At 39.2% G+C, this 14,475-nt stretch overlaps 1 protein-coding gene across 1 annotated transcript in view; it reads right to left on the bottom strand.

Annotated features, from left to right (window-relative positions):
• The window catches only part of SLC27A6 (solute carrier family 27 member 6), a 41,401-nt gene that overhangs the window by 1,840 nt on the left and 25,086 nt on the right, over positions 1-14,475 (bottom strand). The window contains exons 5-9 of the mRNA XM_084779267.1: positions 12,752-12,946; positions 7,394-7,484; positions 4,413-4,611; positions 2,629-2,726; positions 1,541-1,671 (exon numbers count right to left, since the gene is read on the bottom strand). Of these exons, the coding sequence (XP_084635393.1) occupies positions 1,541-1,671; positions 2,629-2,726; positions 4,413-4,611; positions 7,394-7,484; positions 12,752-12,946 (714 nt within the window). The remainder of the gene's footprint in view (positions 1-1,540; positions 1,672-2,628; positions 2,727-4,412; positions 4,612-7,393; positions 7,485-12,751; positions 12,947-14,475) is intronic.

Below are 14,475 nucleotides of genomic sequence, written 5' to 3' on the forward strand. Positions count from 1 at the left end.
GGGACAGAAAGACTAAGATCCAGAGAAGCAGGGTGTGCTGTGAGATTGTCGTCATCTCCTAGGAGCGTCAGGGCAGTTACACTTATGCCGTCTCAACAACACGACTCCTTAAACAAGACCCAAACAGGGATGATAGCAACAGAAATGCTAACACAGAAAGAGGAGCCCTCATAGAGTCCCAGCCCTAGACTAAGAACTACAGGCAACCAAGGAATGCTAGGAACAGGATGAAATAGCCTTCCCCAGGGAAGAGTCGCCTAATTGGTCAACCAACACCAAATGAGCAGCCCAGAAATAAAGTGGATACAAGTAACATTGTATGAATCAAGTCAGTTGTATTTATATACTTAGGAATATAAATGTCTATATATAATATTATAAATAAATATATTAACAATTAAAGAAAAAGGGGCTATGCAGAAGATGATGTATAGGAAACGCATGCACATGAGATGTAAGTATACAAGTACTATGGGAGAGTTGTTAGCAAAGTTGGATTGTGCTATCCTGGTTGTGTCAGATGTGCCTGTGTTAATGTGGGTAAGAGGCATATAGGATATCTGTACATGTTAATGTTTAAAACTAGTTAGAACCAAAATAAAAATACTTAAATGCTAACCCTCAACTTCATCAGTAAAAGGTTCAGCTAATTAAAGTTCCTTCTTTTTCATATTTATTTTCCCTTATAATTTCAGAGAATTTTTTTGAGAATTACCTGAAGCAATATATATGAAATATGCAAATGAAACATAAATAAGTTTGGATGATATGCACCTTGGATAGGAAGTGGCTTGCCTATGAGGATCGATTTACAAATGTTTTAAAAATGAATGTGATACCATTTTTGTTCTACCAGTCATTTAATAGTAATATAACAAATATAATCTGAAAAGGTCTGAGTTACAATTTTAAAATGGAAGACTACTAACTTTGGGGAATGGTGTTTGAGTAACAATATCAAGTAACAGAGCGATTAAGTAAATGAACAGGCAAAGTTACCCAGAGCTGAGAAAGTTATTTTCAATCCACTCTTTACTAGCGATCAAAAAAGAGCCCGAAATAAACGACCTCAGGATTTCACACAATAGAAGAAGGAGAGCACTGAATCTAAACACTGTAAAAAGGGGTGGGGTAGGGGGAACTGATAAAAGACAAATTGCTTCAGGTTCTGTATACAACTTGCCTACACTTTCAGGTTGACCTGGTGAACCGTAACTTTAGGCAGGTAGCCCAACTGTCTTCAGAAGGTTTTGGCTTGCCACCCTCACCGAGAGCATCATTTTGTTCTAAGGTCCCAGGGGAAGAGGAAGAGATGTACTGTACAGGCAGGACCATGACAAACCCTAGCACGTCACGTGCTTCCTTCACACGCGGCTTCAACTGGCACCAACTCTACATTTCTCCGCTGCTTATTCTTAAAATTACCTAATATAAACGAAATGCATGCATTATCTGAAGGAGACAACAGGATTTTTGCTATGGCCCACCTCTCGGTTCTGGCTCTTACATTTGACAATACATTTTGAGGCTGTACATTTACCTGTATTCTTAAAAATCGTGGACAGGCATAAGCTGGCAGAAATGTGACAACTTGGTCGTACACTTTTTCTAAGTCTAAAGACTTGTTTGGTTTTAGAATGATAGAAGCCATCCCCGCTTTTCCTTCATAACCTGGGGGAAAGATGGAAATTAGATCTATGTATTACTAGGTGAATTTTCTATATTATTCCTGCTACACACTCATTGCCATGGATACACTCAGTGTATTGCACAGGTTACAATGTGACAGTCACATAAATTGAGTCTGTGTCTCTCCCTGACATGTGACTTAATCACTAGAAGTAACTGACCAGTATGAATGACCACGTTTTGTCCTTGACAGTCTGTACTACAGAGAAAAAAAAAACAGGTTGGAGGGAAGACACAATAAATTATGATTTGCATCCTAACAATAACAATACTAAGAAAACTTACTTAGGGGTAACTGCAGCTCAGCAAATATATTGATTTTAATCACTGATGAAAAACATAATATTTGAAGTTAAGAAAGTAGAAATGGATATTTTGACTAAGCCCACATTGCTTACTGCCTAGTGTGCCATCTGCAGACCTCAGAGGGCTGGTGCAGCTCTCCAGTCCTCAAGGACAGCTTCCGAATCTGTTGTCTCCTTCGATCCCTGGCTGCCCCTCCACCCACAGCATTAGTGGAAAACACTGTCATTTGCATAAGAAGATACACTTCAGGCACAAGTGAAATTACTAAACATTTAAACTACAACATGTTCCTACTCAGTGGAATGCAGCAACCCATGCCATAACAGAAAAAAATAAGACCATTGGAAAGATTGGCTTCAACTATTTTCAAGCCGAGAGCCTCTGGCCAGATTTTCTAGCTTCTGCCCAAAACCACACAAAAACATTAAAATTCATCTGTACCTTTCTTTTTTAATGTGTTCATAAAGTTGGTTAGCTTATTTAAGGGTATTGCTGGCCAAGTCATGATGAAAATATTTTAAAATGTTAAGTTTAATATGCCGAAATTTAAAGTTTGATTTAGAAAGTAAGTACAACCTAATGAAGATATCCACATACTCCTGACAATTCTCAAAATCATCACTAGCCACATACCTGGCACAGGTACACCATACACGTTTGCTTCCTGTATGAAGTCCAACTGCCCAATCACATCTGCCACCTCTGTGGTCGCTACGTTTTCTCCTTTCCACCTAAATAACAGGCAGGCTGTGAGATTTGAAGAGCCAGCTGCCACTCTCAGTTTTAGTGACTTGCATTTGGCTCTGTGAAGCACCTAATGGCCAAAAATAACCAGTTTCCAAGCAAAAGCCTTGTCTACAAAAGCAGTTTGTTCAGAGTTCAGTAAAATCAGCAGCTGTGGTTGGTTAAAATAACTTAAGAGTTTTATTGGTATAAATTGTTCACTGTAAAATATTTTTAAAAGGGCCATAAAAATAAATGATGATAAGGGGACTGTATCAGCATAAGATCACTACTTTGTGTAATAATAAAAATTAAGTTTAAAACTTTATCCTTGGAGATAGGGAAGAAAAGAAATACTATAATCACCTTAGTATCATAACACACTTTACTTTCTAGGCATTAACTCCTTCACTTCTGCTAGTTTAATGAAGATAATTATATAAGATGAGAATGTGATGTACTTCCTTTTTTATTCCCTTTTTGTCTATTCTCCCAATCCCTGGCTAAATACTTACCCTATGCTCTTGTAATACTTACCTATGCTCTTGGCTATTCTGTAGGCAGTGAGTAAGAAAGTAAAATAGCATTTTAGGTAGGCTGAGACAAGCTTGAGAAATTAGAAAATAAAATGTAAAAAAAAAAAAATGGGAGGAGTCTCAGTTTGAGTATTTTTTCATTATATAAAGAACCATCTCAGGACTGGTGAGACAGCTCGCAGAGTGGAGGCACTTGCCACCGAATCAGAGTTCAGTTCCTGGAACAGACACTGAGAGGAGAGAACCAACTCCCAAAAGTCATATGCATGGTGTGGCATGTTTCCCGCCCCTGCCTCCACCACCCACACTGAATAGAGAAATAAGAGACCATAAAGAAAGAAAAAAACCAAAAGATTGAATTTAGATTTGATCCTACTGGCTCTTCTATTTCATCATAACTCCCAGCTTCACGCAGTACTTCTGTTTAACCCTAACACTAGCCTCACGTGTTGCTTTTCCTTTTATAGCCTAAAAGGAGGATTTACTGATTGGGTATAGCCTGGCTTATTTTTAAAACTTACGGAGTTTGATCCCATTTGAACCATGAGATTGTGAACTTAAAAACCTGTTTCTTGTTTGGTGTGATTCAGCCCTAACATGCACCTTTAATCTAAGAACTTCCTGTTTATTGTAAACAGGTAATCATGGTGTGGCTTAGCCCTAGCATGCACCTTTAATCTAAGAGCTTTCTGTACACAGGATTTAATAAAGTTAACCCTAGGTCAAGAAGTGAAGCAAGAAACCAGATGACAGGGACTAAATAGAAAGGAGGGACTTTGAGAGAAGGGTATTTAAGACATTGTGGGGAAATAGAAGGTGCTTTTTGTATTTTAGCTTTTTTTCCCCTTTGGTATGTGAGCTGAGTAGGAAGGTCAACTGGGTGCTTTCTCTGCTTCTCTGAGCTAGCAGGTTTTCACCCTGGCATCATTGGTAAAATCAAATAATTTGGGATTTAATTTTTAGGGCAACATTTGACATCAGCACTCAACATATAGTTCTGTCTAGAAACAGAGGGTGAGTGAGTTTCTGTGCGGGGACTCATTGCGGGGATGAAAGGATGCTGTGTGTCCTGAGATAACAGAAGCAGGAACTCAGCCCTGTCCACAGAAGAGGGATTCACAGGCGCAGAGCCAGCTGGGCATCCATCATCAGTCGTACCTGAAAGTGTCTCCAATGCGGTCCCAAAAATAAAGGAAGTTCTCATGATCTTGAACCATTAGGTCTCCTGTATTGAAGTAAACATCTCCCTTCTTAAAAACATCAAAAAGTAGCTTGCTTTTTGTGTGCTTATAAGAGCCAGCATAGCCAAAAAAGGGATTCTTCGTATTCACACGAGAAATGAGAAGACCGGGTTCTCCTGCGAGACAAAGGGACATTTTTGCAACTATCTGCTCCAACAATCAACATTACAGACCCTACACACACACACACACACACACACACACACACACACACACACACACACACCTACCTACATTATATCAGAGGAAACCCAGCTATTGTAGGTTCTTATTTTCCCTTGTATTTGTTTCCATTCTACTTAATGACATTTATTCTTGGTGTCTACATCTAGCATAACCTTCCACAGACAGCTTTGTGAAAGCCAATGACAAAAGAATTGTATGCAAAAGAAATGTGAGTCTAATTTCTTTTATACTCTGGGATGACAGGCTAAGGGTAGTGTCTCTTGAAGTTGCACAGATTTTTAACTCAGGTAATACTGAGAGCAAATAACTTAATAATTTTAGTAAGTTGATAATAGCAGTACACCTTAGGGACCACACTGTTCTTCAATTATAATTCTACTTATTTTGAATAGCAATTGTTCAAAAACGGTTATTACAAATCTAATTTTATTAAGAAAAGGACTAAAAAAAATGCTCAGCAGGGTGAAGTCAGCAGTCACAATCAGAAAAAGAAATAGATGTAGAACTCGAAATGAAGCCTTTACAACTTTGGAGCCAAGAGTCCACCAAGCAGGCTGACCAAGCCAGCACAGTGGTAGAGTGGTTTAGTCCTCTGGGGTGCTATTCTGGAATACCTGACAGGGGAAGGGAGGGCACTAGAAAGAGCTCCCAACGCATGACACTTATGAGTACCACCCATACTTAGACGCTTCCCTGAAGTTATTATTCTAGCCAAGCCTGTTTAATCAAGGGCATGATTGGCAATCTGCAAGGCAAGGTTGCATTTAGGATAAAGGATAGCAGTGGTCACAGCAGCAGCCTTTAAGGCCATAGTTTGCCTCCCTCTGGATTAGCTGCAGTGATGGGATGAAGTATCCATAGAGTTCTTAGCAAGGGCTATTCCTCAGCAACTGTAGAGTCACTGCCGTCGTCTCACCTCTCTCTGGATAGAGACACATGTTCTGCTCCCACAGTGCCCCCATGGACTCTCTTTCTCATCACTTCCATCCTCATTAGCCCCCACTGGATCGGGCATCATCACCACAGTTACCCTGTGCATCCTCTCTATGGTCACATCACTGTTGCATAGGTATCTACCCCCTGCCCAGCCCCATTCATATCATCAGCCTCTAAGAAAGGTCTTGAGGACAACTTCCTTTCACCAATGCAGAAGTGGGGACCTACAGAGTAATGGTTCCAATGTCATACACACATAGAAGTTGGAGTATGTACTTCAGAAAAAGCCCCGCATGCCTTCGAAGCCTCACATCCATTTGTGTAGTCTGTCAGGCTGCATTTAATATTGCAGAGTTAAAAAAAAAACACCTTTATTGTCCTCACAGTTTATGGTGTTTGTTTCTACTTCTCAGGACATAAATATTAATTTTTCCCCTAACAAATTATTGTAAGTGCTCACATAGGTCACAGTGTATTCACGTCCTTCCTGATGAGGTATATAGTTTACATAATGAAGTCACAATGCCATGATTCAAAACAAAATGCAATGGCTCATCATGCAGATTCTAAAGTGGAGTCAGTCAGCATTTTTAGAAGCGCTGAAATTACATAACCACAGTCCCAAGATTCAAGTTCCAGTTTCAGATCTTGTGATGGTTATAAACAAACATATTAAGAAAGACCTCAAGTTCTCCAGACTTCCAAAGTTCATCTTTTTCTCTTGGAGAGTATCTGTGGAGTTGAATTAAGAGAGATTTGAAAATGTTTGTTTTATTATTTTAAGAGAGAGAGTGTGTGTGTGTGTGTGTGTGTGTGTGTGTGTGTGTGTGTGTGTGTGTGTGTACCAGTGCAGTTAAGTGCAGAAGTCCTCTTCTGGAGCTTGAGTTATAGGTTGTTGTAAGCTGTCTGACATGAGTGCTGGGAATTAAACTCAGGTCCTCTGCAAGTGCAATGAGTCAACCTGTTATCTCTCCAGCTTCCAAGACACTAATTTGAACTGATGCAGAGGCTTGGTAGATTATTTTTTAATAAGTACTGTTTTTTGCAACCTCTCCAATTAACAAGCATAATAAGAGTAACAGCAAAGCATCTTTACAGTTTGTATTATCACATTGAAGCAAGGCTCTAGGAAGTCGTCTGTGGTATGGCGTGAGGCAGTATGAGGTATTATTGCCCCATCCCGGAATTTGGGTCACACTTATACAGGTAATATCTCTAAACGGTTCTAAGTGCACATCTCTACACTATTTCCAATGATGATACTGAAAGCTGAAAGCTTTAGATAGTCTACCTTAAGAGGAATAAAAGGGAGAAGAGAAGAAGGTAAGGAGCCATGCAGATTTGTACACACCATTTAATAGTCAACAGGAGCCTCATAGGAAAATGTCATCACTGATTTACATAAGAAGGGAATGAGTTTCAGATCAGCCAATCTGCCCACAGTTGCATGATTCCTAAATGTCAAAACCCAAATTTAAGCCAAAGGTGGCCTGACTGCTTACTGTACCTAGGATGAAATATTGGTTTAATATTATTGGTGATCTGTTATGTGGACCTCTGCCATGATTACACACCACATGTGTATATACAAATAACTAAAACCCAAAGAGATGCCATGTAACCACTTTATAATTTGGCATTTAAAGGGCTCAGCATCTAACAGTTAAGCCAGTCTGCCTGCGTTACGATTCAAAGGTAAATCCCATTCTGAGCAGTCCTTCATCCTTTCCTGTTTCAGCGTCTCTGCTAAGGCAACATCTTCATAATTCATCTTACCTTTTCTCACACAGCAGCACCAGCCTTGTTCATTCCTCGTTGGTTCATCTTTCTGAAAGTCGTACTTTATCAACTCAAAAGCAAAAACAAGCTGCAAGATGAACAAGAACAACAAAAAATGAACATTTGGGTATTTGTGCAACAAAAGGAAGTGCTACTGGAGTCTCTGCTCAATTTAAAACCAAAGTTGAAGGCATTAGTGAGGCCGGCTCCCTGGTGGGCTTTCCTTTTTGTTTCCTGTATGTTGTCTCACCTTGGCACTGCTGGGCTTCATCCACAGAGGAGTGAAAGCTAGCTACAGCAGGTACCAGGCGCTGATAGACTCATTCTCCCAACTGTGAAAAGGAGGACCGGTTTCACAGTCTTTGAAAACATCTTCTCCAAAGGGAAATGCTAACGCGATCTAAGATATGAGCTCTGACTCTCAAGATTTTTGTTGCTGTTGTTTTCCTCCAGCTCTCCAGAAACGTGACCAACTGCCTAAAGCCGAGAGTAACTTGACAACTGTTTGGCTTTCCTCTGGCCCTTTCCAGATAAATGCCTCTAAACTAACATGTAGCAGTCTGTCTGTCTGTCTGTCTGTCACTCTGGCATGAGAAGATGAATTTGACAGAATATTCTCCTCACTTCAGAAGCCAGAAAAACTGGATGTCCACCCCCCTCATCTTCAGAAGGTCCCAGCTGCCTCACCCTGTGGGTGGTGACATCACAGTGTCATGATGGCATCTTCATGCCATCAAGTTTGACCTGAAAGTGAACTCAAAATTGGTCAGTCCAAATCCCTCATTTTATCTCAAAGAAAAGTAAGGTTTTGTTGGCCATCTAATCATGTAACCTAATTAAACAGAATTATAAAACAGATTTAACTTGGGGGTGATAAAATGGAATAAGAGAAAATAACAAGGGCCAGTAAGTGAGGAGGTAGAAAAGGGGATGAAGATTTTTTTAAATGCACAATAAGGGTTTTTAAAAATGCATAATAAGTACAAGTAAATTAAAAAATAAATAGATTCAATAAGATAAACATAATATTATTATCAAAGTATAAGTACTGAAGTAGCTGGTGTTTAGTTTAAGTAAAAACAGCATGTAATCAGAACCACAGTTCAACACCTGAAAGTTGTTTTTTAAAAAAATTATATTTAGTTATTTACTGTGTGTTTGTGTTGGTTTATGAGTATGGGCACATGTGTGCATTGTATGGTGTGTTTGTGTGTGTGTTGTGGTGTGGTGTGTGTACATGTATTATGTATGTATATGTGGATAGGTCAGGAGGCAACTTTTGTGACTTGATGACAGAAGTAATTTTATAACTCCAAGTGAAGTTAAATACATTATAATATCTTTGAAAAGTAGTCTGGATCAAAGCATAAATGTTCCCCTATAAAAGCATCTCTCTTCTCCTTTCTGTCTTTAAGAGGCTCCCATGAGATTGTAGCATGGCTATGCTATAATATCTAAAATAAAAACTTACCACACTTTAAAATCCCAGATTAAGTCATATGAATGTGTCTCTCTGTCCAGAGAGCACCTGTGTGAGCTTCTGTTCACAACAATATTGGTAGTGTTTTCCTCTGAACTGTTCTCTCCACAGTTATACGAAAGGGTCCTACATGCCTTTAAAAAATGTTTTGCCATATGTGCACTATGTATATGCAGTTCCCACAGAGACCAAAAGTGGCATCAGATTCCTTGGGGATGGATTTAGCAGGTATTTGTTAGGTCACCATGTGGCATTGAAGCCAGGTCCTCTAGAACAGCCATTGCTCTTAACCGCTGAGCCATGGCTCCACCCCCACCTACGTACCTTTCCATATTCAGATACATAAGTATCTATATTGTTGACGATCCCCAAAGTCATTTCCTCAATTAATACATGAGGAAACTTTATCCCAGAGAAAAGGAACCCACTCAAGTTATGGAGTCCAATAGTGGCAGAGTTGACACTGGAGCTGGGCTATCTGTCCCTGTGTCTGAGACTTTTGCCTTTAAAATGATGCCTGGCCTTCACCCTCAATTTCTTACTGGTTGTCTCTAAGATCTTGCTATGTTGTTCTTTTTGGGAATGCACTCATTTGTCTAAGATGCGTAGGCCTACTACATAATAGCAATGCAATTTTTAAATGGGGCCTCTAAGCCGTGCCAAGAATGATGTCACTGAGCTTTGGATCACCCAGCTCCATCCCAAGAGCAGGAGGAAAGAGAGGTCAGTCTTGTGGGCTGCAGAGCTGCTCGGATTCTAGAGAAGATACAAAGCTTTGCCCTTGACACTGCCCTGGCGTTTGCCCCTGAGCTGCTCCCTTGACTGGATTTAGACTGTTCTTTAGCTGTAACCTTGACTGTAACAGCTTGCAGTGAGACGAGTCCTTGTCAACCATCAAGACTAAGGGGTGGTCTTGGAGGTTCCTAAAATTGCAAGTGACGTCAGAAAGATGGGTGGTCTTATGTTGTGTGTGCTGTAATTTTGCATTTGGTGAACTTTGCTCATCACAAAGAGATGTTTACATTTAAGATGATTTAAGAGCTTGCAAAAATATTAGGAAATAGGCTTTTCAACAATCCCATATCTTATCTTTATATTATTTCCTTGGATTTATTGCTATGGAAGAAATACCACCTACAATTCCTCCTCACTATTTCCCATACACATTGGTAACACATATTTTATATTTTTAGATTTTTTTGTTTCCATTCTACTTAGAGGCATAAAGTGGATCTGTTTAATCCATATTTGAATGGATTTAATGCTGACCATCAAACTTTTTAAATTGAAGGTGATTTCTTCAAAGTTTTGTTTTATCTTCAGATTGATCAGATGTTTTCATTCAACACATTTTTTCCCAGAGAAGTACAGCATTCCTATAATACATATGTGTTTTATTCTCTGTTTAATTGTAAAACCTTTATTTTAGAAAACCCCTGTTGCTTTTCTACTAGGAGAGCAATGTAATATCACGCAAATCTCTAGTTGAAGCATGAAGACACTTGTTTTTCCTTCTTTCTTTTTTCCTGGTCTGGCCTCCATCATTCTGTTTGCATTTTGGAAGACTCCTTCACCACGTCCTGTCGCCAACCAAACTGTGCTCTATGCATCCCATACATTTTTTCTCCTTAGCATCACTGGGTTCTTTACATTTCGTCCATTCATTTCACTGGTGTACACTTTCCTGTTTGTTATTCTGTCCCATAGCTCATTTCCTGGAACATCATATGCTCTTTGGTTAAAGATTCAAATCTTTATGAGCATTCTCTTCCAGGATAATTAAAAGAATTATCCCCTGCTGCCACCCCCACCAGTTCTTTCCTGAAAGAACAACTAAGCACATGCAGAGCTGTCTACATTTAAGAACTATCTTTTTACTTACGTGCAGAACGCTGTAACCCTGCTCCTCTTCCCCCGACAATGCTTAGAGTCTGTTCTGTTTTTAACTTTTTTTAATGTGTTCTTCATCTATCATAGGTTCACTTTTTTTCATTTTTTTCCCCCTTTGAGCTCAGCACGTTTAGTTTCTAATTCCTTTGTCGACCTATGTTTTCCTTGAAACCTCCTCCTCTCATTTTTTAAAAAAAGAGAATCCTACTGTTGTCTTTTTATGAGTCTATAGAAAAACTTTTGAAAGCCTTTCTTGGCCATTTTGAAGCACTCACTAATTTGAAGTGATTTGTATTTCATCAGCTGCCTTTCCTATATATCAATAGTTTCCTTTGTTTTAAGGCTTCTGCCCTCCATAGATTTTTTTTATATTTAGGCTTTCCAAATTATTTCCCCAGGTGAAATTATCATAGAAAAGTTGATGGCTGCCAATAACTTCAATTTGAGTTTGTTTTGCGTATTATTTCCAGATTTCTATTTTGTTTACATAAGGCACTTTTGTGGGATGCCATCTCTTTAGCTTATGCACTTAAACAGAAGGACTGCAGCTGTAATCATGTTGGGGTTACAGGAACCCCACTGCTATGGACTTTCTTCTTCACTCATAAAAGCTCTCTATTTGGAAGCTGATTCCTGTCTAAGCAGTAAGCTTTCAAGTTTTAAGAGACATACTTATAGTCCCTTTGCTTAATTATGGGCTAACCATTGAAGTTTTCTTATTATTTGCAGCAGACAGCAGGTAGCTGAAATAATAAAAAGACAGACTAGAATTTCTATAATGTTATGTACAACTTAAAAAAATTCAAGCTATGAACAAGTAAACTAAAATAAACTGAAAATGAATTATTTTTCCAAAAGAAATGGAGACAACTGTGATGTTTTATATTACTGACAGGACAGCAGTCTTCCAATAGGAAACTATATGCAAGTCAAGCCATCAGCGTAAAGACAAGTCATCTCCAACACACTCTTGTTGGAAGCTACTGTGCAATCACTCAGCTTCACAAAGAGGTCTTCATATGAATGCAGGTTTTTTTTTAAATTTCCTAATCACTGTAGTAATATCTGTTAATGTTCTCCAGGTGCTTGAAATGAGTGGGTATTATACATTTAGTAGATACAGGATCCACTTACATCACTTAGCTTAAGTAGCTTGTTTATTGCATTATTCAAATATCCTACATAATTGCAATTTTGCATATTTTCCCTTGAGATGCTTTTTAAACAAAATTCTCTTTGCGATTTTTGAGGTTGTTTTAACAAAAATTCTGCCTTTCTTGAGAGTTTTTAAAATTATCTTTGAGCCAATGTCCTGGATGTGCAGGTATCCGAGGAGGCCAGCAGAGGGCATCAGATCCCACAGCGCTGTAGTTACAGGAAGCTGGGAGCTCCTGCCTGACATGGTGCTGAGGTGAGGGTGGGGTCTACAGAGCGGTAAGTAGGTGTCCTACCCATTGATCCAGCTCTCCAGACCATGCTTTATATCTTTTAACCTTTTGTCACTGTTTTCATTATTTTTTATTGTATTATTTAAAAAAAATCTTTTTATTTATTTATTTTACACCTCTCTCACAGCCCACCCCCGTTCCTGGTCCTGCCCTTGCTGTGCACTAGGAGCTTTCATAACTTATGTGGCATAAATGATAAAAGATAACGAGTAGTAGAGGAAAAATACTCAACAGGGATGAAGAGACTTGCTCAGGACTTATGTTTTACTATTAAACATTAATCTGGCAACTGAACTAACTAATAACCATAGTCATCCTCCTGCTGCGGAAGGAGTGCTTGGCATAGGCCTGGAGTTTGCAGAACCCACAGCATCACAGTTCACCCACAGCCACTATGGCCTTTGCAACTGTCCTCAGCTACCAAAACACAGTAGGACTTTTCACAGTGTAGAAGTATTAGCTCTAGGTAAGAGCCTGTGGACCTTAGAGAGATTTTTTGTTTTGTTTTGTGTTCTATAGAGAATGTGCTATACTTACATTGTAAAAGAAGTTTGTTTTCCCGACTGCTCCAATCTTCCCAATGTGGTTCATGAAAACTATGTTTCCTTCAGTAGCTCCGTAAAACTCACACATCTTAATGTTTCCAAATCTGTCTAAAAATTGTCTCCACACATCACTGCTCATACCATTTCCAACTGCCAAGCGCACCCGATGGTCCTTGTCCCCTTCTCTCTGTTAGAAGAAAAGATCACACTTGTGAATAATTCCAGTTTCCCACTCTATCTTGCATTACTCTTATTTACGTGATAACTCTCCTAAAAGTAAATGGGGCATGGGCAATAACAGAAGAGAGAAGCAAACACAACAAGGAAAGCACAGGGTTCTGTTGGACAATTATGTTCTGCAGCTAACGCAGGGGGAGAGGGGTATACCTGGTTCGTCTGCACATCTCGGGGGAAAACATTCTTTCCAGATTATAAGGTGCAAAGAAGCTTTTTGGGGGGGGTAGATATACTAGGAATGGAGGAATTGTATTTCATGACGAGCAAACCTTTTAAAGGATTATGAAATATTTAAGTACTTTTCCTAGGCCTATGATTTATTACCTGTATAATTTCACAGCCAACAGGTAACCCCCAAGTCCCAACAGAGAAAGTAACAGTAAAATTTAAATCCTTGGATTCAACTTGACTGACAACTCAGGAGTTTCCTGCTCTTGTTCATAGCCATGGTGCCACAGAACTGGGATCAGCGGGAGGTGATGCCCTCCTCTGAAACGCACTTTCATTAAATACTTCTGTTCCAGTAACTTCTCCACCCAAACTGGGTTCCTTATAGCTAGAGTTCAGAGAGGAACTGCGCTAGCATTTAGTCAGGGAGGAACAAGCAACAGAAGATTCCCAGGCAAACTTTAGAGCTCCCTCATTCTTTCTCACAATTTCCTGACATTGAGGAGCATTTGTTGGGTCCCCACCTATAGGTTTATGTATTCTCCTCACCCATCTTAGCCATATCTTCTTACCTGTTCACTTTTTAGGTTCTCAAAAATTACTTCTCATTCATTTCTATTGATTCTTGAGCAATTAAAGACTACAATGTTTCATTTAAAACCATTTTGGGTGGTGCTTAGAGAAACATACTGTGATCAAGCGATCACATTAAATGGTCAGTATTAAGGCCATTGATTTCTCTATCATTAGCATTGCTTATTTAATATTACTTTCACATATTACCCAGAAGTAGTCCTGAGCAAATGATCAATTTACTATGATTACAATGATAACACAGTCAACTTAAATGTGCACCATTCATGTTAATTGACGATCTGTTTCTTGAACATAGAACAAATTCCATTTCTTCTTTAATACAAACAAAATACAAACAAAAGTGTGACAAGATCGTGCCTCTTAGCCTGCTTGTGAGGAAACACTGAATCGTTGATTGATGTAGAAAGTACACTAATAATGGGTGTGACCGTTCCTGGGACAAGAGATGCTGGACCATGTGAGCCGAGAGCAGCCTAAGAAGCAGCACTCAGGCACTCATTGATCTTTTATTTGTGGATGAGTACAATGTGAGCATTCATTCCTGATGTCTCTGCTGTGATGGGCTGACCTTGAACTGTGAGCTAAAATAAAGCTTTTATTTCTCAGATTATTTTTAATCATAGCAAGTGGATAACAAACTGCAATATCAGTTGATACAAAACTTATGAGCAGTCAGATGGGGGAAAGGATACTGTACCACCTACCCAAAGCAAG

Source organism: Acomys minous (assembly GCF_964271855.1).
Source record: "Acomys minous genome assembly, chromosome: 4".
NCBI lineage: Eukaryota > Metazoa > Chordata > Mammalia > Rodentia > Muridae > Acomys > Acomys minous.